A 24,767-nucleotide genomic window follows, 5' to 3' on the forward strand; every position below is an offset into this window, starting at 1 on the left:
GCCAACCTCCTTCCCAGAGCCTGAGGAGGCCCGAAAAAGGGTTTTGTCCTTCCTATAGTTTCCCTGTATGGAAAATGCAAATATTACTCACACTTACTTCCTAGGGTAGTTTGTGAAGCTTAGATGAGGCAATGCATACAAAACACTTGAGAACAAGGATTACTAAGTCATAGAGGGGTAATTATTTTTACTCGGTAACATCTCGAGACAGCTCACTCTGCAGCAGAGCTCGTGATGGTGGTTGGGTCTTTGGCTCCCGTCTTTCTATGCTTTTTCTTTAACCTCCATTCCCCTCACTTTTCTCTGGGCTGGGGGACTGCCAGTGGCACCCAGTGGGCTCATTAAGGAATCTGAGCCAGAACTAGAGGGTCCACCTGTGTCAGTCGGGCATGGATGGCTTGACTCAGCCGCCTCTCAAAGGCTCCTCAGAACCCTCCGGGGGTCTCTCCCAGTCCTAGAGATTTCCCCTCCAGCAGCTAATATGACAGGGATTGGGAAGGAAGGTTAGGTTCCTGGCAAGAAAACAGCCATGGTATCCCCAGAATTCTTAACTTCTCCCAAACCAGATCTGCTAGAAAAGTCACGGGCGATTCGCCAGGCCAGGGATGAGAGGACGTTCCACATCTTCTATTATATGATTGCTGGAGCCAAGGACAAGATGAAAGGTAAGTGACTAGCAAGGGCGAGAGCTGGGAGTCTCAGCTCTCCCTTTCACCATCGTCGGGGGCAGTTCCTTGGCTGTTAGAACAGAGCCAGACATCCTGCCGTAGGAAAGAGCTACATCTTCGTGTGGTAGGTGCAGCCTTCCTCAGCTCCTTTCAGTGCAGAGTGTGCCTTTTATTCAGTCTTTCTCAGGTACCTCCTATGCGGCATCGTAGACATCCAGCCCAGTTAGTCATTAAACAACTAATCAAGTCCAATTAGACTTGAAGACATCAGGTTCAGTTAGACACAGTCTGTGCCTTCCAGAGACAATTGCTGTATTTGCCAATTTAGAAAACTTGCAAGTATATAAGCTATGATGTTATAATAAATTTGGAGGGGAAGTGGAAATAGGCATTTTTTATTATATGAGGTCGTCCAGAAAGTATCTAGCCATGTAATATGAAAAATAGAGGTATTTATTGAAAAACATACAAGGAACATGGTACATAGATAGGACAGTGATGCCTCAGTCCCCTTCAGAGTAGGCACTTTGGGACGTCACACAGTTCTCCCAGTCACCATCAGCTTCCCTGTCATGTTTTCCTGAATCTCATTGGTGATGTGAGATCATCTTTCTTTCAAAGATGATTTTAGTTTTGGGAAAAGCCCGAAGTCATGGGATGCCAAATCTGGGCTGTAGGGGGGCTGAGTCACCTGGGTGATTTGATGTTTCAGCAAAAATCTCTGCACGATACATGATGCATGAACTGGCACATATTCACGATGAAGCTGCCCATCACCAGTTGCCCACAGCTGTGGCCTTCTGAACCATCTGCATAGTTTCCATGGAGAAACCTTCAAGCACAATGCAAAATGTGATGCAGATTCATTGCTCTACTCGCTCAGTCCTTTTGGATGAGACGGCCACACAGTACACAGGCTCACTCAGTGGCATCTACCGCCCTCACTGACTACTACAGTGAAGTTGCATTGTTCACACCTGTGCACCCCAGTCCACTCTCCTTGGCTGCCAGGTTACATGGATGTTGCACGAACCATTCTTGTTATATTAACAACGGTGGACTTTTTTCGAACAGACTTTGAAGTGGCCTTCACAGGGCAGAGTTCAACCAACCTTCTGTAAAGGATTAAATAATAAATCTTTTAAGCTTTTCAAAGACCACATGGTTTCTGTCACTACTACTCGGTTCTGCCATTGAACATAACGCAGAACCAGCCATAGACAGTACATAAATTAGGAGCCATAGCTGCATTACAATAAAACTTCATTTATAAAAATAGGTATACTGATCTTTGTTATAAGAAATATATATTTTTGCATATAAACAATATACTCCACATTCCATTAGGAAATGATATGTTCTAGACATTCAGTAATCTACTAATTCTTAAAAGAATATGTAAACCACCTAGCTGAGAAAAGGAATATACCAATGACTATAGGTACAGGGTATGGTCTATATTCTAGTACTAAGTCTAAGTTTAAAACTTTAGGAGGAAAATACAAACTTAGCTTCCCACCAATTTTGTGGCCCAGGGTTAGCTATTTTGGTTAAGAATTACGTGTGTTGCAATATGCCACCACCGGCGGGGGAGGCGGGGGCAGCATTCGTTATTGCTTCTGGATGCTTGGTCTGGAGCAATTTTGGATAAAAGGCAGGATGCTGAATGGATGCTATTCACCTGCGAATAGGTAAATTAGCAGTTACAGTGCAGATGCTATGGGGTGGCCTGGGAAGAAATGTTCATGTCCCTCCTCCTCCTATTTAGCATCAGAGTCACCAGCTTGGTGGTTTGGTAACCTGGGTCCCAGTTTTGTGTTCTGCCGCTGGTCTTCCAGAAATTGGGCAAGGATATGGCCAACCACTAAGATTCCAAGGAACTATTTGTGTTCTTGAGGATAGATCTGGGAAGAGGTTAGGCCTTTAGAGAAAATAAAGTATTAAAAAATGTATTTGTAGTCTGGATAATGAGGTCTTGGCAATGATGTAAATTTCTTGTGACTTTAATCAGGCATTTCAGTTAATCCAGGGGCTCGAGTTAACTGGTATCTTGGGTCAATTAAACCTCGAGTTTATTAAGTAGCTTTCAAGTGACTTGCCCATAAAAGACCTTGAAAACAAAAGTATCTCACTGACTTCCCTCCAAAAGTATAATAAAATCCAGCCTAACAAAAGGTTGATCCGAAAGAGGACATTTGATGTATTTGAGGGTGTGAAGTAAGAAAAACAGAAGCAATTATAAAATCGGGGGGAAAGGGGTGGTGGCTAAACACCAACAAAGTTATGTAACCGCGATCTTACAGAAAATGATGTTAAATAGATGTGATAATACACACAGGGAGTTGGCAAATGTTTTTGCTAAAGCGCCAGTTAGTACATATTTTAGTCTTTGAGGACCACATGGTCACTGTTGCAACCATTCACCTCTGCCTTTGTAGCATGAAAGCAGCCATAGATAGTAGACAAGGAAATAAGAGTAGCTGTGTTTCAACAAAACTTTATTTACAAAAACAACCAGCAGACCAGATTTGCCAGCCCCTGATAGAAACTTTGTCTGGAAATAGTTGGAGGAGAGGGAGGATGGTATGAGAGCTCAAGCTTTATCCGCCACAGTAGGAAGTCAATAGGGAATATCTAATTTTGACATATTCAGAAATGTCCTATCATACTGCATGAAAACATAATAATATATATTCTAAGCTTATCATATGTAGAGGTCATGGTAATTACCAGAAGAAACAGCTAAAAGAGATAAAAGCAGTTATTGTGGGGTAAGGTAGGAGTTGGAGAAGGGGTGAGACAGGGAATGTATTTTTATTATAGACCTTTTGCTAGTAATTCATTTTAAAAATTCATGTGCATGTATGATTTTATTTTATAAAATACAATACGTGGGTAAGTAAAGAGTGATCTAACTTTTCAGACATCTCTATTCCTGAAGGCAGGGTACCTTTGGGAACTGAGATAAAGGTGTCCCTTCCTCCGGGCAAATGCAGCCCCGTGTCAGGGGTCATGGCTTAGCCAGTGGAGTCAAGGCTGAACTTCAGCTGCCAGGTACCCTGGGGCGGTGTACAACCTTCACTCCTGTATGAGGTCAGTGATGGACAGTGAAGCCACCTATGAGATGACGCAGGAGGGAGGTTTTACACCATCCAAGTCTTAGGAAAGGGGAAGAAATTATGGCAGCCCAAGCCCTTTACCAGGTTCCTGTCTCGTGTTCAAAGTAGTGGTATGCTTTCCTGACCACAGCCCATCTCTCTCTCCGTCTAGATGACTTGCTATTGGAGGGCTTCAACAACTACACGTTCCTCTCCAATGGCTACGTGCCCATCCCAGCTGCCCAGGATGACGAGATGTTCCAGGAAACCTTAGAGGCCATGGGCATCATGGGCTTCAATGAAGAAGAGCAGCTGTGTAAGTCTGCACACCTTGAGTCTGGGGGCTGGCGGGAAGACCTGGATTCAAGCTCTTGGTTCCACTGGAACCAGGTAGGGATTCTCCTCTGGTCAGGATACATTTCTGTTCTCTGAATTTCCCAAATGCTCAAAAAAAGAGTATTAGTTTAGATGAGTTATTGGTGTTTTTTTAAGTAGCTGTATAAATTAGGGCTCTTTCAGTTACAAGTGACCCAAATTATCTTTAGCAAAAATGCAAATGATTCACTCAGGGCTAAAAAAAAGTTCAGGAATATTGGATTCAGGTACAGGGAGTTCTAGGGGCTCAAAGGATATCTCTAGAACCTGGTCTCTCAACAATGTTAATTTTATGTAGGCTGTAGCTTCTTGGCAGCAACATGGCTGCCATAGCTCCAGCCCTTGCATTCTTGGGTTTAGGTCCAACAGAAAAGAACAGAGTGGATTTTCTACTTGAGTTCCTAAGTGAAATTTGATTGACTCTTATCGGTTGCCCTAAGTTGATGTTCATATACCTGAGCTATTCATTGTAGCCAGGTTATAGAAAGTTCTGGGTAGCTTAGGTCTCTGTTTCATTCTTGGACCTGGAGGTAAGAGGTAGTTGACTTCATCAAGAACATGTGGGCAGCCCTGACCTGTGTCCCCAGTTCAGGTGCATTCGAGAGGCAACCGATCAATGTGTCTCTGACACATCAATGTTTCTATCCCTCTTTTCTCCCTCCCTGCCCCTCTGCCTAAAAATGAATAAATAAAATCTTTTAAAAAACAACATGTAGGCAGAGGATATGGGAGAGAGAATAACTGAGGCAGCGGGTTTCCTTTGGCTCTTCCTAGAAAGACAGTTCTGATAATAGACCAATATTGATTAGTATCATCAACCAGTGACCAAGAAGCACATTTGCCCCTGAGAACAGGATAGCCCAATGGGATACTCTTGGTCTCCACGTTGTGCTTCAAGAAACACGTTTCCTTCTGGGTTAGATGTGCCCCGTTGTTCAAGGTTATTCTCCTTTGGAGACACCAGGACGAGATTGTGGAAAATTTTCCTTCCTTCCCATGCCCCTTGGACACCCCGGAACAGCGCTAGGTTGCTGAAATACAGCCACAGGGAGGGGCAGTTCCTCCTGAGATAAACTGGGACCCAGGAAAAGAAGGGTTCATGGGTCATTTGACAAATGGACAGTGTTTGTGGATTTTGGCCAGGGTTCCACATCAGAATCCAATGTTAACAGTACCCCTTGCTGAATGACATGGTTCTCCAAGAATAATTCATTTTATTTGGGACATGAGTCTGTTTGGCTTCTAATCTTTTGCTTTAAAAAAATTCAACTAACGATTAAGTACATGCTGTGTGCCAGGCATTTGCTAAATTCCCCCTCTTCTCCTCCCCTTTTGTAATGTACCATAATGTCCAGCTTTATTTAAATAATAAAGAACTGGAACAAACTAAAATATTGATCTATAGAGATCAATTAAATTATTAAATTAAACTATTAAATTATTAAATTATTGTTTGACCTTATGAAGGAGAATGATGGGGCCATTTAAACTGCTTTGGAAAAACATTGGCCTATGTGGAAATGGTTGTATTTAAAGTGAAGACATCAGGTGACAAAGCAATGCGCTAGGAGCTATCTGTGCATCATATAACCACAACACACTAGGATGCCTTTGCGCCTGGTTTGCAGACGAGAAGTGAGGGGACACGCGGTGAGTTACTGGAGGAGCTAGGACTCACTCTCAGGTCTTGTGGACTCCCAAGCCCTACTTTTTGACTCACTGTGCTCTGTTTTTGTCTGTGGGAAAGTGGTTTTTGTCCTTTAAACTCTTTTAAAAATCTGTGTCAGAGTCACGGTGTGGGAACCAAGGTTACAGGGAGCCCAGTATACTGGGAAATGCGGACTTGCATCCTTATTAGTGATGCAGAATCCCACCCTGAGACATAGCTCCCTTCTCTGCTTCCTCCAGTTTTTCTGATGACTGTCAGAGAGAGAGAGGAGCAGTTGGCCCCTGTGAGGTCTTCAGCTGCTCTCTGGTACTTGCTAACCTCCCTTTTAACCCCAGGGAGTAGAGCCCAGACCCAGTACCTGGGTGGGCCCCAGCATCTTGCTAGAATTTGATAATATTTTTTATTTTCTCTGTATTTATTTTTGTAGTTGCCATGTACTAATGGCAAGTGAAGCTGATTTTTCACTGAAGTTAGAGCTAGTTTCCTAGTGAAGTAAGTCTATTTTTATTCCTGTTTATTCTATTATAGTTGTCCCAATTTCCCCCCTTTGCCCTCCTCCATCCAGCTGCCGCCCTCACCGCTCCCATAATCCATCTCCACCCTATTGTCCGTGTCCATGGGTCATTCATACATGTTCTTTGACTAATTCCTTCGCCTTCTTTCCACCGTCCTCCACCTCCCCTTTCCTCTGGCGGCTGTTTGTCCCCTGTTTCCATGTCCCTGGTTCTGTTTTGCTCATTAGTTTGTTTTGTTCATTAGATTCCTCTTAAAAGTGAGATCATCTGGTGTCTGTCTTTCACCACCTGGCTTATTTTACTAAGCATAAGAGTCTCCAGTTCCATCCATGCTGTTGCAAAGGATAGGAAATCTCTTTCTGCTGCATAGTATTCTGTTGTGTAAATAGACCATAGCTTTTTAATGCATTCATCTACTGATGGGCACTTAGGCTGTTTCCAGCACTTGGCTATTGTAAATAACACTGCTATGAATGTAGGGGTGCATAAGTTCTTTTGAGTTAGTATTTTGAGATTGTTAGGATATATTCCCAGTAGTGGAATCACTGGGTCTAAAGGCAGTTTAATTTTTAATTTTTTGAAGAACTTCCATACTGTTTTCCACAGTGGCTGTGCCAGTCTGCATTCCCACCAACAGTGCACTAGGGTACGCTTTTCTGAGAAGTGAATGTAAAGAAAAATATTAAGTCAATAATGGAACAGATGGTATGCAGATAGAGCAAGCATTAAGATGAGGGTGTAGAAGTGATTGATGTCCACAGGACACAGACTTAGACCATATCTACGCCAACCCCAGTTCTGAGCTACTCCCAACCCTTTATAGAGAGGCAAAAGGAGAATGGGGTGGGGGTGGGGGTCAGGCTCAAGCCTCAGAGATTTATAAGGCTCTAGGCGACCATGCCCTTCTGTTTCCTGGAATCAGCAAGGGAGATATACTCACTCCAGGTCACAGAGAGCTAGGCGTGTAGGACTGGAAGAGTAATAATGACACTATAGCAATGATGTTTGTTGAGCACTGACCATGTGTAAGTGCTATACATTTAATCCTCAGTACAGTCCTGTGAGGGAGGTGTTTTATGGGCCTTCAGATGGCAAAATTCCAGGTCACACAGCGCTAAGAACAGAGCCAGGACGTAACCCCCCTGGCCACCTGCTACAGCACCTGTGCACTCAGATACTGCCAGGCCCAGGCCAGATACATGTCCCAGACTTCAGTCATTTGCAATTGATGCCACTTCCAGGTCCCATCTGCATTATTATTGGCAGGATACTTTTATGCATAGGGTGGATTTCTGCAGTTCACCTGCTCTGGACTTTGTGTTAAACAACAATTTCTGCAAAGTCACTAATTGCATGCCCCAGTTATACTATTTCTTCTTTTTTAAAAGATTTTATTTATTTATTTTTAGAGAGAGGGGAAAGGAGGGAGAAAGAGAGGGAGAGAGACATCAGTGTGGGGTTGCCTCTTGTGCACCCCCTACTGGGGACCTGGACTGCAACCCAGGCATGTACTCTTAGCAGGAATCGAACCAGTGACCCTTTAGTTCATAGGCCTGCACTCAATCCACTGAGCTACACCAGCTAGGGCCCCTATTTCTAATAAATTAGATTAAATACCTGACTATTAAACATTTTTAAAAGCTTCACATGCGACCTAAGGGCATTTATCCTGTGTATCCCTGGCAGTACACATGCCCCTTTGTGGGAACCCGTTTTTTGTTCCTTAGTAATAAAGGGCGGTATATTAGTTTCCTGTGGCTGCTATAACAAGTCCCGAGGGACTGGGTGATTTAAAACAATGGGAATTTATTCACTCACAGTTCTGGAGGCTGGAAGTCCAGAACCAAGGTGCCGGCCAGGTGGGTTTCCTCTGGAGGCTGTGAGGGAGAGTCCAGCCCATGCCTCTCTTCCCTGGCTTCTGGTGTGGCCCACAGTCCTCAGCATTCCTCGACTGATAGACGCATCATTGTCATCTCAGCCTCTGTTGTCACATCACCTTCCACTGTGTCTTTTCCTTCAGTGCTTTCAGGACACTTGTCATTGGATTTAGTACCCAGCAGGCTGATCCAAGATAATGTCATTCGAGACCCTTCATTAAGTCTACAAAGATCTTTTTTTCCAAAGAAGTTCACATTCACAGGTTCCAGATGGACATATCTTTTGGGGGATCACCATTAAGCCCCCAAATTGTAGGTACAGGTAACTACAATTAATCAGCACCCACTGGGCCAGGTGCCTTGCTTGCATCACCTCTTGATGAAGCAGGTATTACTGTTACCATCTCTTTTGCAGATAGGGAAACTGAGGCTCAGTGAGGCAAAGCTGGGGTTTGAACTCCGGACTGTGTAACTCCTGAGTGCTTGCTTTACCTCTTGTGACCAGGAAGGGGCAGCTGTTCCGACATAAACACGTTATTTATACCAGAAAGTGCAAACTGCTAGTTTTTGAGGACACAGGAGAGATTGCCCTCCACAGCTTTTACTTTTTTTTAATTGGCTTGCTCATTTAATATGGATAGATTCCACTAAAAGTCTGGTTTCTACTACCTTTGGAAAAATCACAAGTCTGGCAGTACTGGGCTTGCCTCCCCCATGACTGTACTTGGCCAGGCCCCTTGCTTGCCTCCCCCATGGCCGTCCTCCCTTATAGGTGGGGTGATGGCCCCCAAGAGTCCCCACAGTCCCCTTTGTTCATTTAAACTGGTGGTTCTCAACTGAGGGAGAGTTGGCTCCCCAGAGGGCATCTGGAAATATCTGGAGACATGTTTGGTTGTCATAACTCCGGAAGGGGAAACACCACTGACATCTAGTGTTTATCTGGTCAGGGTGCTGCTAAACACCCGGCAGCGATGCCCGGACAGCCCCACACGGAGAAGCACCTCAGTGCCGGCTGCCACGGCTGAGAAACCCTGAGCCAGACCGCTTCCCTGGGCGCTGCGGCATTGCAGCGATCCCGGGTTGAGGCTTGCAGCTTAAAAACCATGAGTACTGTCCTAGATGGTTTACAAAGCCCCTTTCATAAGGGTCATTGTTATGAGGAACTGCCTTAGCAGTGTCCCGTCAACAGCAGCTCTGTTCATTTGGGGGTAATTTCTGCCTTGCTGAGCGGTCAGCCAGTAGGTGGGGCCTTCCTTTTGCTGAGCTGGGCCGAGATCCCGAAGGTATGAAGGCCACTCTTGTGACACAGTACTGTCACCCCCTTGTTTGGCCCGAGGAACCAGAGAAGGCTGGCATCTCTAGGATTTATTCCGAGGACTCAGTGATTTCTTTTTGGAATTTCTAGGTGATTTTCACCTGAGTTCATCTAAAGCCAATCATTTACATTAATCTGCCATCCATCCGATCATCCATTCATCCATCCATACATAGATCAGTCTGTCGATTCATCCGTCCATCATTATCCACCCATCAATCCACCCATCAATCCACCATTCATTTCCCATCTGTCATCCATCCTCTGTCCATCTCCCCTTGCTCCATGTGTTTCTGGACCCTGGACTAGACTTTGGGAAACAAAGATGATAAGACAATCCCCACTCTTCAGGAACTAGTGGTCTTACTGGATTTCAAACACAGAACCCGTTTCACAGTAACGTGGCCCGAGTATGGAGTCAGAGGGAGTCCAAGGGTCTGGGAACATAGAGTTTTGTCTGGAGACATGTGGTCAGCAAGTGGGAAAACACACCCCCCTTCTTCATCCTGTTGTGAGCATCATCTCACCCAACCAGTATGTGTTGGAAAGTACAGGGTTTGGTTTTGTTTTTTAAATAATAGCCCTGGCTGGTGTGGCTCAGTGGGTTGAGTGCTGGCCTGTAAACCAAAAGGTCACCAGTTCAATTCCCAGTCAGGGTGCATGCCTGGATTGCGGGCCAGGTTCCCAGTAGGCAACCCAGTAGGCACAAGAGGCAACCACACATTGATGTTTCTCTCCCTCTCTTTCTCCCTCTGTTCCCCTCTCTCTAACAATAAGTAAACAAAAATTTTTTAAAGCTATAAATAATACCTTTTATTGATGTATAATTTACATATAGCAAATGGTATATGCCATAAGTGTACATTTGATTAACTTTTATAGACTGGACACACCTGTGCAAATAGCACCTCTTTTTTAATATATTTTATTGATTATGCTATTACAGTTGTCCTATTTCCCCCCTTTACTCCCCTTCACTCTGCACATCCCCTCACCCCCACATCCTCCCCTTTAGTTCATGTCCATGTATCTTAAATTCTTTAGCGTCTACATTTCCCACACTACTCTTGCCCTCCCCCTGTCTATTTTCTACCTACCGTCTATGCTACTTATTCTCTGTACCTTCTCCTCCCTTCTCCTCCTCCCACTCCCCTGTTGCTAACCCTCCTTGTGATCTCCACTACTATNGGGTTTGGTTTTATTTTTTAAATAATAGCACTGGCTGGTGTGGCTCAGTGGGTTGATTGCTGGCCTGTAAACCAAAAGGTCACCAGTTCAATTCCCAGTCAGGGTGCATGCCTGGATTGCGGGCCAGGTTCCCAGTAGGCAACCCAGTAGGCACAAGAGACAACCACACATTGATGTTTCTCTCCCTCTCTTTCTCCCTCTGTTCCCCTCTCTCTAAAAATAAGTAAACAAAAATTTTTAAAGCTATAAATAATACCTTTTATTGATGTATAATTTACATATAGCAAATTGTATAATTTGCTATATGTAAATTATACATCAATAAAAGGTATTATTTATACACTTATGCCATAAGTGTACATTTGATTAACTTTTATAGACTGGACACACCTGTGCAAATAGCACCTCTTTTTAAATATATTTTATTGATAATGCTATTACAGTTGTCCTATTCCCCCCCTTTACTCCCCTCCACCCCGCACATCCCCTCGCCCCACATCCCCCCCTTTAGTTCATGTCCATGTATCTTAAATTGTTTAGCTTCTACATTTCCCACACTACTCTTGCCCTCCCCCTGTCTATTTTCTACCTACCGTCTATGCTACTTATTCCTTGTAACTTCTCCTCCCTTCTCCTCCTCCCACTCCCCTGTTGCTAACCCTCCTTGTGATCTACATTTCTATGGTTCCACTCCTGATCTAGCTGTCCTCTTAGTTTGCTTTTGTTTTAGGTGTGGTGGTTAATAACTGTGAATTTGCTGTCCTTTCACTGTTCATATTTTTTATCTTCTTTTTCTTAGATAAGTCCCTTTAACATTCACATAATAAGGGCTTGGTGATGATGAACTCCTTGAACTTGACCTTATCTGAGAAGCACTTTATCTGCCCTTCTATTGTAAATGAAAGCTTTGCTGGATAGGGCAATCTTGGTTGTAGGTCTTTGGATTTCATGACTTGGAATACTTCTTTCCAGGCTCTTCTTGCCCGTAAGGTCTCTTTTGAGAAATCCGCTGACAGTCTGATGAGTACTCCTTTGTAGGTGACTGTCTCCTTATCTCTTGCTGCTTCTAGGATTCCTTCCTTCATTCTAATTTTGGGTAATGAAATTATGATGTGCCTTGGTGTGTTCCTCCTTGGTCCACCTTCTTTGGGACTCTCTGAGCTTCCTGGATTTCCTGGAAGTCTATTTCCTTTGCCAGATTGGGGAAGTTCTCCTTTATTATTTGTTCAGATATGTTTCCCACTTGTTGGTCTTCCTCTTCCCCTTCTGGTACCCCTATAATTCAGACGTTGGAATGTTTAACGATATCCTGGAGGTTCCTAAGCCTCTCCTTATTTTTTTGAATTCTTGTTTCTTCATTCTTTTCTGTTTGGTCATTTCTTTCTTCCTCTGGTCCACTCCATTGATTTGAGTCCCAGTTTTATTTCCATCACTATTGGTTCCCTGTGTATCTCCCTTCATTTCACTTAGTTTAGCCTTCATTTGTTCCTCTAATTTGTGACCAAAACCAACCAGATATGCGAGCATCCTGATCACCAGTGTTTTGAACTGTGCATCTGATAGGCTGGCTATCTCCTGGTCACTTAGAAGTATTGGCTCTGGGGCTTTGATCTGTTCCTCTGTTTGAGCCATAATATTTTGGTCTGGTTGTGCCTGTTATGTATGAGGGGCAGAGCCTTAGATGTTCACCAGGGCAGGGCAACCCAGTTGCTGAATTGTGACCCTGTATGTGGGGGCGGGGTCAGAGAGGGGCAATGGCACTTGCTCCACTCTCTCTTGGATTTCAGTCCCCTCTGCTGCTTCCCACAGGCGAATTGGGCCCTTCTGATGCTGGTTCCCAGGTGGGTGGGCTTGTGTACTTTCTCTGACCCTGTGGGTCTCTCCAACAAACTCTCCTGCGAGGCTGGGAGTTTCTCCTGGTACCTCAACCCCTTCAAGTTTTTTCAATTGGTGCTTTTAGGCTTTATTTCCAGGCACTGGAGCCCTGGGTTGCATGGTCTGTCTTGCTGCCCATTTTCACCTGGTTTATCTTCACACAAATGTGCATCTGGGGTCAGCCAACCGCCTTGCATGCCTCACTGGGTTTGCTCGTTTCCTCCCCATACCTGTGTCTTCTTCTCCCCACACTGCTTCTTCCTGCCATGACCCCCTCCACCGGCCACCAACTCTGCCCCTCTTACCAGTCTGGATGGATGGTTGTTGAACTTCTGTACAGTTCAATTTTCTGTCCATTCTGGTTGTATTTCCTTTCTAAATCTTTGTTGGCCTTAAATTTGGTTGGGCGAGGAGGCACAGTGTTTCTGCCTACGCCTCCATCATGGCTGGAAGTCCAAATAGCATCTCTTTTAAGTAAGAGAACACCACCAGCTTCCTTGAGCTCCCTCGTATTCCTTCTAGTCGCTTCCCCAATCACGAATAAACATTATTCTGACTTCTAGTGGTATAGTTTTCCCTGTTCTTGAAATTTTCATGAATGGCTTTTCATAGTATGTTCTCATTGCATTTGATATATGGTATCTTTTTTTAGCATTTGTGTTTGTGAGGTACAGCATTGTGTTGTTTTTGGTAGTAAATCTTCCATTGGCCTTAGATAAAGCACCGGGTGACAGACACGTTCCTTAAAGGCTAGAGAGGAAATGTTTTAGTTCATGCAGGTCATACAGTCTCTGTTGTAACATTTCAACTCTGCCACCAAAACATACAAACAGCTGTAGACAATATGTAAGTGAATGAGTGAGTGTGGCTGTGTTCCAATAAAACTTTATTTAGCCCTGGATGGGTAGTGCTTAGTTGTTAGCGTGTCATTCCAATATGCCAAGGTTGCAGGTTCAATCCCCAGTCAGGGCACATACAAGAATCAACCAGTGAATGTACCAATGCGTGGAACAGCAAATTGGTATTTCTCTTTCTCTCCCTCTTCCTCTCCCTCTCACTAAAATCAGTAAGTTTAAATTTTTTTTTTTACTTTATTTAAAATGGCAGGCAATGGGCTGGGTTTGGTCCACAGGCTGCAGTTTGCCAATCCTTGCCGTACAGTATGGTATTCCATTTTAGCACAACGTTTTTAGCAGTCATCTGAAAACCTGCTCCCCCCACCAGGGTTTCTCCCCCATTAGCAGGGAGTTGGGCTGTTGGACTTTCTCCTGAAAGCTCAGAATTGACTGTCTTTGGGAGGAAGATGTAGGCTCTCCAATGACTTTTAGACTCCAAACCTCCAGAGCACCTTGGTGCTGACGGCCGTGTCTCCTCTGCTCTTCTCTCCTCGCCGCAGCCGTATTGAAGGTGGTGTCATCCGTCCTGCAGCTTGGCAATATCGTCTTCAAGAAGGAAAGAAACACAGACCAGGCGTCCATGCCGGATAACACAGGTGCCGCCGCCTCTGCCCGGCGACGGGTGATGCAGGGGGAGGGTCACGTTCAGTCTTTGGTTGTTTTCCTGGGTGAGATGATTTAGGGTGTTAACAAGAGCTAAACTAAGTTATTTTCACTGACTTCTCTCTCTCTCTCTCTGTTTTTTAAACTTTTCACTGCTAAAGATCTGTGGTGGGAACTTCTTGAATCAGAGTGTGGGAGAAAAGAACTAATAGTTTTAGATCAGGGGGGTCTTAGGGAGCATCCACTCTAAAAGCTCCCACTCATATGTCTTGTCCAACATTTTCCCCACGGACTGTATGCCAGGTCCCGAGCTATAGAGGCAAACAAGACAGGAACGGCCCCATTTCTTAGGCAGGTGCAGTCTTGCCGGGGAGACGGTGCTCAAACTTCCCTGCAAACAGAAATGCCGGATAAAACACAAGACACCCAGTCACACTTGAAAGTCAGATAAACAACAAGCACTTTTTTAAATATTGGAATTAGATTATAGAATTATAATATATGACAGAATAAAGAATTATATTCCCAGACATCGCCCAGGACATACTTACAGTCAGAAGTGTTGGTTGTTTGTCTGACATTCAAGTTTAACTCGGCATCCTCTATTTCTTTTTATCTGAATTGGCAGCCCTACCTGTAGATGAGCAATGGTTCATGTTTTGAAAAGGTCGCCTGGCTACTGCTGTGTATGTTGGTGGCTGAGCCAGGGGGATGTCTAGGTCCCCAGCTCGCCTGCCTCTGTGGCCTCCACGCCGGCTGCAAACTGTGGGTTGTGTTGCTTTGGGAGCCCCCTGGGCCTCCCTCCCCTAGACCTGCTGGGTTCCCCACGCGCTCCGCGCCAGGCCTGGCAAGTTACTGCCTCTGAGGAGAGAGAAACCCCCAAAGCACCCTTGCCCAGAGATGGGGGGAAACCCTAAAACCTTGCACATGCAAACTGTCATGCAACACTAGTCTTCATGTGACCGGGGATTATGTTTTAGAGAAAGCTTTTAAATGCAGAAACACACACATTGGTGTCACAAGAACACAGGAGTTCCCCATCCAGAACCGATGTTCATGAATATTTTCTGATACCTCTTTGTCTTTAAAGTGAAGCAGGGCGGTGCAGATAATGCTGCCAGCCCCTGTTCTCCCCACTGGGTCCCGCTCTCCTCCCCGCACCTGCGGGCAACCACACTGGTTCTGTACGGCGAACCCATCAGCCTTGCCTTTGTACTGTCACTCGCTTGTATGGGAACAGTGTCGAGTGTTGCTCTGTGAGTGTGTTTTTGATTTAGATAAATGACGTCACACCAAAGACATCATTCTTCAACTTGATTTTTTTCTACTCTATAATCACCGTTGTCTAAATCAGGGTTTCTCAAGAGTAGCAACACCTACAGAGACAACTAAAAAATGTCTCCAGACTCTGCCAAATGTCTGTCCCGTGGGGACAAAGTCATCCCCCACTGAGAACCACAGGTCCAGAGAGAAGAAGAAAAGGGAAGTTGTTCCTTTACGTGCTGTTTGGTATTCCATCTTATGGAAATACCTTGATATGTTTGCTCCCCTATTAATGGGCATTTAAGTTGTTTCTAATAGTTTACCACTACAGACAATGCTGCAACACATATCTTGGAATAGTGGAATGGATATTTATTGAACAGTCAACTATGTGTTAGGCACTTTCAACCTTACCTCATTGAACCCTGTTACCGCCCCACAGGATACTGAATAGGTGACTCTGTTTACAAGCCAGGAAAAACAAGACTCCAGGAAGTTGAATGGCTTTCTCCAAGTCGTGTGGCTAGGAAGTGGGAAGAGGGCAAGGGCTTGACCCTAGAACCATCTGACCTTATACCCCAGTAGGAGCACACCCCCACCACAACCCTGTCGTTGCCTCTTAGCAAAACGCTGGGGTGAGGTCACTAAGGGCAGCAGTTTTTAGGACTTTTTAAGCTCTGTTCACTACGACCCTGTGCCATCTCTCAGGAAAAAAAAACCCCAAACCCCCACAACCAACAATGGATATACAAACCACAAATATCCCACAGGGCGTGCCTTTCTTTCCAAGGCTTCTCTTTGTGATGCACTTAATATTCTTTTCTCTACCCAGCTGCTCAGAAAGTTTGTCACCTCATGGGAATTAACGTGACAGATTTCACCAGATGCATCCTTACCCCGCGCATCAAAGTCGGGCGGGATGTGGTACAGAAAGCTCAGACCAAAGAGCAGGTAATGACGCACTTGCCATTTATCCCCGCAGAATCTGCCAGCCGTCTGTCCATCCATCCACTAGCCACTCACCCATCCATCTGTTTATCTGTTCGTCCATGCATCCATCCATCATCTCTCCATGTCCATGTTCATCTATCCACCTATGCACGTATCCATCAGTTCATTTATCTTTCCATACAGGTATTCACACATCCATCCACTTACACGTCACCTGTCCATTTATCCATCTTTTCCCCCATCTGTCCATATCTTTATTCCTCACCTGTCCAACACTAGACTATTCAAAGTCCATGGCAGGTTTTGAGAATACACAACTGACCAAGAATAGCAGAGCCCTTCACGCGTGACCTCATCCTGATCTCGTAGTTGTAGGGACAAGGTCTGACCTGAAATATTTGTCTTTGGAAATGACTCTGTACCTTTTCCAGAGGCAGGACTGTCCACCTCCAACTGGCCCCTGGGATGGCACAGGCTCCTCTCTGTTCCAGGTCTCTCTGCCAGGGGGTGTTTGCTTACCCACACAGTCATTCCGTACACCTGACCACGCTGTTCCTTACTGCTACTTTCTACTGGTTGCAGAGATGGCGTAGTTTCCTTGTTTGTTTGTTTGCTTGTTTTTTAAGGACCTACTGCAAGTAGAAGAATAAAAAACCTGATTCGTCAGCTGGGTTCTTGTGAAAACGCAGCCCATGGGCTGTAACCGTGCTTCCTTGCTCCCTCACAGGCAGACTTTGCCATAGAGGCTCTGGCCAAGGCCACGTTCGAGCGCCTTTTCCGCTGGATACTCAGCCGCGTGAACAAAGCCCTGGACAAGACGCACCGGCAAGGAGCTTCCTTCCTGGGAATCCTGGACATTGCTGGGTTTGAGATCTTTGAGGTACATTTGACAACAGACATGGACTGGGCTCTCTGGGATGAGGAAGCCTCCCCTTGGAGACTCCATTGTTTTAGAGAAAGGCAGGCAGATGGCTACTGTAGGGTGGGGGGCTGTCTAGTGAAGGTTAGACCATCGAGGGTGGACAAGACAAAGTCAACAGGGAATGTATTGCTTTGTGAAATGGAGAAGGCCGGGGGTGCAGCTGACTCCAACAAGCAGGATTTGATCTCCGGCCCCCTGCCCCTACCGTCCTCCACTCTGGCTCCATTCTCAAGCAGGCTCCCCTCATGGTGGCAAGATAGCTGCCACAGCTCGGCCACCTGGGCGGTTCCAGCCAGTCCCCACCACTTCCAACAGTTCCAGTCAAAATCTTGGTATTGAGCCTCCTCATCTCCCACTGGAGTAGGGCCGCGTGGTCATCCCAGAGCCAGGCACTGTTTTGAGGGTCTCACCCTCCTTCATGTCACATGGCTACTGGATCTCACTCCCGTGGGTTGGGAGGAAGTTCTCAATGAAACAGAAAGTCTTGAGATTGACAGCTAATCCACAATCTATCTATATGGGATTACTCCTTCTCTGAGTCTCAGTTTCTACATCTGCAAAATGGGGGGTGGTAAAGTATGGCACCTTATTAATCTTTCCACAAATCATTGTGCAGATGCAGGAGATAAGCATCCTTACAACAATGTGTATGCAGACCCTGTGGCATGGGAACTGGTGAATTCTGCCCGCCCCTGTGAACTCTAGGCAGCCTTTGCTGGGGCCTAAGCCCTCTCTGGGTGCTGAAACGGCAGAACAGGCTCTTGCGGAAAGGGTGTCAAGGCCTGGGGCTCTCTATGGGGGGGACCCCGAGTCCTCTGACACCATCCATGGTGCTCACGGGGCCTCCCTCGCTGTCCTGTGCTCAGGTGAACTCCTTCGAGCAGCTGTGCATCAACTACACCAACGAGAAGCTGCAGCAGCTCTTCAACCACACCATGTTCATCCTGGAGCAGGAGGAGTACCAGCGCGAGGGCATCGAGTGGAACTTCATCGACTTCGGGCTGGACCTGCAGCCCTGCATCGAGCTCATTGAGCGGCCGGTGAGGGCCCACGTCACACTCGCATGCGTGTGGCCTGTTGCAGTCGGCATGTGGACCCTGCTCTCTCTCCGTCTGTGCACGCTTCCCCCAGCACTGAGTCCTTGCGAACTCAGTCATACTCTCTCTTAACCCACATTACAAATCAAAGGTATTTTCTTTTTAAAAGTTCTTCTTCCCTTCCTTCTGCACTTCCCTTCCCTTTCCCTCTTTCCCATTCATTTATGTCCAAAGTCAGTGGTCTTTGTTTTGTTCACGGATGTATCCCAAACTGCTAGAACTGTACACATAGTAGTTGCCCAATAAACAATTGTTGAATGACTATTTGTTGAGCAGCTACTATTTGCTCGCCCCTCTTGAGGGCCTAGGGATATAACGGGGAATGAGATGAACTTGGTCCCTGCCCTCCTGGTGGGGCAGAAAGCAAAACCAGATAAAACAACTGAACTGCTGATAAAGCCAATGTGGAGAATGATGTAGGGAGGCCTGTTTTGCGCAGAGCAGTCAAGAAACACTTCCCATCTCTGAGTTCAAAAAGTGAAGACTATTCCAGCAGAGGGAATGGCATGTGCAAATTAGGCTATGCTCTTGACACCTTCGTGTAGACTGTCTCCCACAGGGAAGCACTTTACTAAAAGGAACCCTGAGGTGCATTTAATATATAAAGCCACAAGTGTGAAATCTTTGTGATGTTGTGGTGCTGCCCACCAGGGGGCAGCAGCAACCACGTTCTGTTGTGGGTGCTTACCCTTGCATCAATGCTGGTCCATTGTGCATACAATGTGGGGATGTGTTTTGCCGGGAGGGGACCGGAATGAGGAGGGCATAAATCCGTGTTTATATGTAGGCAGATATGGTAATAGAGCCCAGGGGCTTCCTACACGTGGGTTTGGGTGGCCAGCTTTTCCTGGCGATACTGAGGCCTGGGCACCCTGGCTGTGATCCCACCTTTCTTGTCCCCGCCAGAACAACCCTCCGGGTGTGCTGGCCCTGCTGGACGAGGAGTGCTGGTTTCCCAAGGCCACGGACACATCCTTCGTGGAGAAGCTGTGCTCGGAGCAGGGCAACCACCCCAAGTTTCAGAAGCCCAAGCAGCTCAAGGACAAAACCGAGTTCTCCATCATCCACTATGCCGGGAAGGTACCAGCGGAATGTCCCAGGGCCCTCTCTGTCCCAGGGAACTCAGGAGGGATGCTCAGAGTAGGGACACCTTAGGAATGGCAGAACCCAAAGGCGCCTGGTGTGAACCAAATCCCGAGAGAGGCCTGTTCACGATTTGTCTAAGCATCTGTGAGGGAAAAGATACATATGCTCCACCCAGCGGCCAGGCAGTTCTTCCTGTGTGCACTCTGAATCCTTCCTGCTGCAAGTTAAACCCAGCAGGAAGAGCCAGCCAGAACAGAGTGGCCGATAAACCTAACTCTGGCCTCCACCAGAATCTCCCTTATCGTGGCCTTAGGTGTGCGATTGCCAGCCTGCACTGTGATGGTTTTCACCATTGTCATTGTTAAATACTCCTCCTCCTCCTCCTCATCATCATCATCATGTCACAGCTGTTAATGTGCAGGACCTCCCCCTGTGGCGTCTGAGGGCTCTGGATAATGTGGGAAGACTTGGCTTGGTCCGGCTTACAGAGTCTTACAGTGTTTTACTCTCCAGTGTCCCCACGGCATCATGGGAGCAGGCAGTGCCCTAAACCAGGGGTGGGCAAGGTACAGCCTATGCACCACCTCTGACCCACGGCCTGTTTTTGTGAATCAAGTTTTACTGGCACATGGCCACACCCATTTGGGTACATGACGTCGTGGCTGCCTTGTGCTATGACGACAGAGCTGAGTGGTTGTGAGACTGTGTGGCCTACAAAATGAAAATATTTACTGCCTTGGCCTTTATCAAAAAACGTTTGCCCACGTCTACCCTATACTCAAGGGAGCACCTGTTCCTTTAGGTATATAGAGGCACGCTTTCTTTACCCCACCTTACGAGTGATTTCTTTTTAGTCCCATTTCAGATCAGGCCCGGCCATTACTGTAACAACCCGCATCTCATAATAACCCACCAGAGATATTTTGCCGGTTCCTTCCGTTTCATAGTCACGATCATGAAAGGAAGGCTTAGGCCATGGTTATTAGTCAGGTTAGGTATTTATGTCCGTATATCGAAATCTCCAAATGACAGAACTTAGGTTCATCATAGAGGGGAGAAGAGGTCCCCGAACTTAATTTCAAAACAAGAATTGGTGTTAAGCCTTCTCNTACTGCCTTGGCCTTTATGAAAAAATGTTTGCCCACGTCTACCCTATACTCAAGGGAGCACCTGTTCCTTTAGGTATATAGAGGCACGCTTTCTTTACCCCACCTTACGAGTGATTTCTTTTTAGTCCCCTTTCAGATCAGGCCCGGCCATTACTGTAACAACCCGCATCTCATAATAACCCACCAAAGATATTTTGCCGGCTCCTTCCGTTTCATAGTCACGATCATGAAAGGAAGGCTTCGGCCATGGTTATTAGTCAGGTTAGGTATTTATGTCCGTATATCGAAATCTCCAAATTACAGAACTTAGGTTCATCATAGAGGGGAGAAGAGGTCCCCGAACTTAATTTCAAAACAAGAATTGGTGTCAAGCCTTCTCTTGATGGGGGGGGGAGGGGAGGGGGCGACTTTGGGTGTGATGGAGGGTGTTCGCCATCAGCAAAGCTCTTCCCCTTTCGGATGGGATGGGCATCGTTCCAGACCCCAGAGAAAGGGGCCTGCCAGAGAAGCCTTGCTAGGAGAATGCAAGGAGTAGAGATGAGGCCTCTGTGCACAGGGCCCTTTAAATCCTGATCTGCTGGTCTCTTCATTGGAGTTTCTGGATTCCCATCACGGCAGCTGCTCATGTCATTTCCTCTCTGACCTCGGGAGATCTGGAAGGGAAACAGGAGCACTTGGGCCCTGCCCTTAGTTCATAACTGAAGCAGGAGCACCTGACCCTTGCATGTGGTTCTTGGCAGGTGGACTACAATGCCACCGCCTGGCTGACCAAGAACATGGACCCACTGAATGACAACGTGACTGCCCTCCTCAACGCCTCCTCAGACAAGTTTGTGGCTGACCTGTGGAAGGACGGTAAGACCCTGCCTGCTGGAGTTGGACAGCTGAACATGCAGGGCCCTCCCGCTCCTTCCACCGCCCTTATGGCCACGCCTGCTCCCCGGAGGCACCGGCCTGTGTCGCGCTGCAGGAGAGGGCAGGGTTGGCAGGCACTAGTGACACCTTGTTGACACATTCAATCACTTCCTGAGTGGTGACCTCTGAGTCCCTCAACCCCACATCTGGAACCCAGGGAGAAGATCCTGAGATCAGGGTAATGGTGAAGGAAATAGCATCTGAGGCATGGCGAGTTAGAGCGCCCCCGTCTGGAGTCAGAGAGACTGCACCTCTGTCTCATCCCGGCCATACACTTTCTGTCACTCAGGAGCTCTCGGGATTTCCCAAATAGATGATAGTTGGAAAGCAATCCCACCATGCCTCCCCTCCCCTGTAGCCAGAGGAAGGGCATTGGCAGCAGAGGAAAGAATGGGGGCCCAGGGTCTCTACCCGCCAGGCCTGGTTGTCTGGCCTGTTGCAGGGGTGGAGGGCCCCTGGGTAGGCCAGAGGCTGATGCTGCCCTTCATGTGCTCCACAGTGGACCGCATCGTGGGGCTGGACCAGATGGCCAAGATGACGGAGAGCTCGCTGCCCAGCGCCTCCAAGACCAAGAAGGGCATGTTCCGCACGGTGGGGCAGCTGTACAAGGAGCAGCTGGGGAAGCTGATGACCACGCTGCGCAATACCACGCCTAACTTCGTGCGCTGCATCATCCCCAACCACGAGAAGAGGGTGAGGCTCCCACCGCCCCCCTCCCCCCCCACCCCGCCGACGCTGTCACAACGTGCCCTTGGGGCATCGTCAGGCTCTGTGGGGGCGGGGAAGGCAGACGGGGATAGAGAGGCAAGAAGGAAGCCTGCCTTCCACGCCAAGGTCTCCATCTGACGTGGGGGGAAGGTTGTCTGAATTTGGCTCCCGTTCCCCATCCTGGAGGCAAAACAAGACAGAGAGGCAAGGCAACCGTCCAGAGACTTGGAAGTACTGTACAGGGAGGCACGTCACTCATGAATTCATTGTTCCAGTTGATATTTACTGTGTTCCTACCTGTGCCCGGTGCTGGAATACAATGCCGGATAAATTGTCATCCTTGCCTACGGGTTTCTTGTAGTTGAGGGCAGGGATGCTCAGCTGGTGGCGGTTGTGCCCCCTACCCAAGGGACATTTGGCTGTGTCTGGGCGCATCTGTGGTTGTCATGACTGGGAGGGGGCTGCTACAGGCATCCAGTGTATAGAGGCCAGGGATCCTGCTAAACATCCCACAGTGCACAGGACAGCCCCACGGCAGAGAATTTGTCCCGCCCAGTAGGTCAGCAGTGCTGACGCTGCGGGAGATCCGTGGGAGAGGCCGACACACAAGCTGGTACCCGTGATGCAGGGTGGCAAGTTATGGGAACTCCAAACAGCTGGGGCTCCCAGCATCTCAGGGCTGAGGGAAAGCTGCTTAGAGAGTGTGGACTTGGAGCGGCATCATCTTGTTAAGGTGGAGGGCAGGGCGGAGAGGGCATCCTAGGCAGAGCGGCCAGTAAAACAAAAGTGCGGAGGTAATAATGTAGGATCGTGGCAAGAAAACACGAGGTAGGTGGTTCGACATTGCTGTGTGATGGTGTGAGGCAGGGGTTGGGAAGAGATGGGGTTGAATTACGGGGTTCCTTGTGGGGTGACCAGAGCACGGCCTTCCTTCTGTGATACCACTGGGGCTTTTTAGAGGCAGGGGCATGTCATTATCAGGTTTACATTTTAGAAACCAAACGAGGGGACGAGTGGACAGGACTAGGGGTGAGAAGACCAGGTAGAAGGCTGTGGTGGTTGTTTGGGCAAGAGAAGATTGTGGCAAGTAGACAGCAGTGACAATAGCCAGTGGAGAGAAGTGGGTGGATTGGGAGAAATTTGGGAGGTAGGAGCTATAGAACTGGTGATGGACAGAAAACAAGGCAGCAGGAGGGGACAGGGGAGCCCTCGGTTTCTAGCTAGGTGATGCTAACACCACGGCGTACAAAAGAGTGTTACCTGAACCCTCAGCTGAGACCTCACCTGGTGCCTCTGTCTAGTCCTGGTGGCCTGGTGAGAAGGGTCCCCCAGGCCTGAGAGTCGGGGACCTGCTGCTCCCTGAGTCCCAGACCTGGTGGTCCACTGCCCTTCCTGCCTCTGCAGTCCGGCAAGCTGGATGCGTTCCTAGTGCTGGAGCAGCTGCGGTGCAATGGGGTGTTAGAAGGCATCCGTATCTGCCGCCAGGGCTTCCCCAACAGGATTGTCTTCCAGGAGTTCCGCCAACGGTGAGCCTGCTGGGGCGGGCACAGGTCGGGTGGTGGGTGAGCGGGGCCAGCAGGGGGAGGGACGTAGGAGAGGCTCTCGGTTGGTGACTTCTGCCCTGTGTCTCAAGGTACGAGATCCTGGCTGCAAACGCCATTCCAAAAGGCTTCATGGATGGGAAGCAGGCCTGCATTCTCATGGTGAGCCTACCCCCAGCCCTGCCCCAGGAATCCAGCTGCAAACCTCCCAGGCTCTGGTGGCACTACCGGGAGCTGCTGTGGAGGTGACCTTCCTTGAACAGGCTTAAGCCCTGGCCACAAGGTCCAGCTGAGAATGGGAATTCTTGTCCTTCTTCCTTCTGCAGATCAAAGCCCTAGAACTGGACCCCAACCTGTACAGGATTGGACAGAGCAAAATCTTCTTCAGAACCGGGGTCCTGGCCCACCTGGAAGAGGAGAGAGATTTGAAGATCACTGATGTCATCATGGCTTTCCAGGCCATGTGTCGCGGCTACCTGGCTAGAAAGTAAGGACCCGCATATTATCACTCCCCCACAGACACAGATGGGAAATGCAATTTTCGGGAGGCCTTTTGGCCTCATGTTCTGATTCCCTGAGCTAAGAGGCCATCTGCTGGAAGATGCCCCCACAGGTCGAGGGACAGCTTTTTCTGGAGGGGGAAGAAATGCTCTGTTTCAATATGTGCACTAGTTATAGGAGCAGGTGGGAAGGAGTTAGGACCTTGGGTCTGGAGTTTTAGACCTGAGTTCTCATCCTCGCTCCCCCGTGTATTTGCTGATAGACCTTGGGCAAGTTACTCTGCCTCTCTGAGCCTCAGGTCTCCCCCCTGGAAAAGAGCATATTCATTACTGCCTGGAATTGGTTCTGAGGAGTCAGTGAAGTACTGCCTGGAGAGGGTTGAGGATGGTGCCTGCTTATCATTTCAGAAGTGTGAGAATATAACTAAGTGGCTGAGGGAAGAGTATTTAGCTGTACCTATAGCCTTATGTCCAAATGACAGGGTCTGTTTTGGGAAGCCTGGGGGCCGTGTGAGGGTTAGGGTCCTTGAGAGTCACACCCCTAGAGTGAGAGCAGGAACTGGTGGAGTAGTTCTGCCCAGAGTGCGTGTTCTTAT

General features: G+C 47.6%; 1 protein-coding gene across 4 annotated transcripts in view; it reads left to right on the top strand.

Moving 5' to 3' along the window:
- Window positions 1–24,767, top strand: part of MYH11 (myosin heavy chain 11) — a 121,085-nt gene that overhangs the window by 68,490 nt on the left and 27,828 nt on the right. For all 4 annotated transcript variants that reach the window (XM_037067750.1, XM_037067751.1, XM_037067748.1 and 1 more), the window contains 12 exons: window positions 567–665; window positions 3,939–4,082; window positions 13,977–14,072; window positions 16,175–16,293; window positions 17,021–17,173; window positions 18,082–18,255; window positions 19,219–19,392; window positions 21,248–21,362; window positions 21,922–22,115; window positions 23,535–23,656; window positions 23,764–23,833; window positions 23,998–24,158. In XM_037067750.1, the coding sequence (XP_036923645.1) occupies window positions 567–665; window positions 3,939–4,082; window positions 13,977–14,072; window positions 16,175–16,293; window positions 17,021–17,173; window positions 18,082–18,255; window positions 19,219–19,392; window positions 21,248–21,362; window positions 21,922–22,115; window positions 23,535–23,656; window positions 23,764–23,833; window positions 23,998–24,158 (1,621 nt within the window). The remainder of the gene's footprint in view (window positions 1–566; window positions 666–3,938; window positions 4,083–13,976; window positions 14,073–16,174; window positions 16,294–17,020; window positions 17,174–18,081; window positions 18,256–19,218; window positions 19,393–21,247; window positions 21,363–21,921; window positions 22,116–23,534; window positions 23,657–23,763; window positions 23,834–23,997; window positions 24,159–24,767) is intronic.

The sequence above is a fragment of the Sturnira hondurensis genome, unplaced genomic scaffold (genome assembly GCF_014824575.4).
Source record: "Sturnira hondurensis isolate 20B ecotype Veracruz unplaced genomic scaffold, ASM1482457v3 Scaffold0017394, whole genome shotgun sequence".
In the NCBI taxonomy this organism is placed as follows: Eukaryota; Metazoa; Chordata; class Mammalia; order Chiroptera; family Phyllostomidae; genus Sturnira; species Sturnira hondurensis.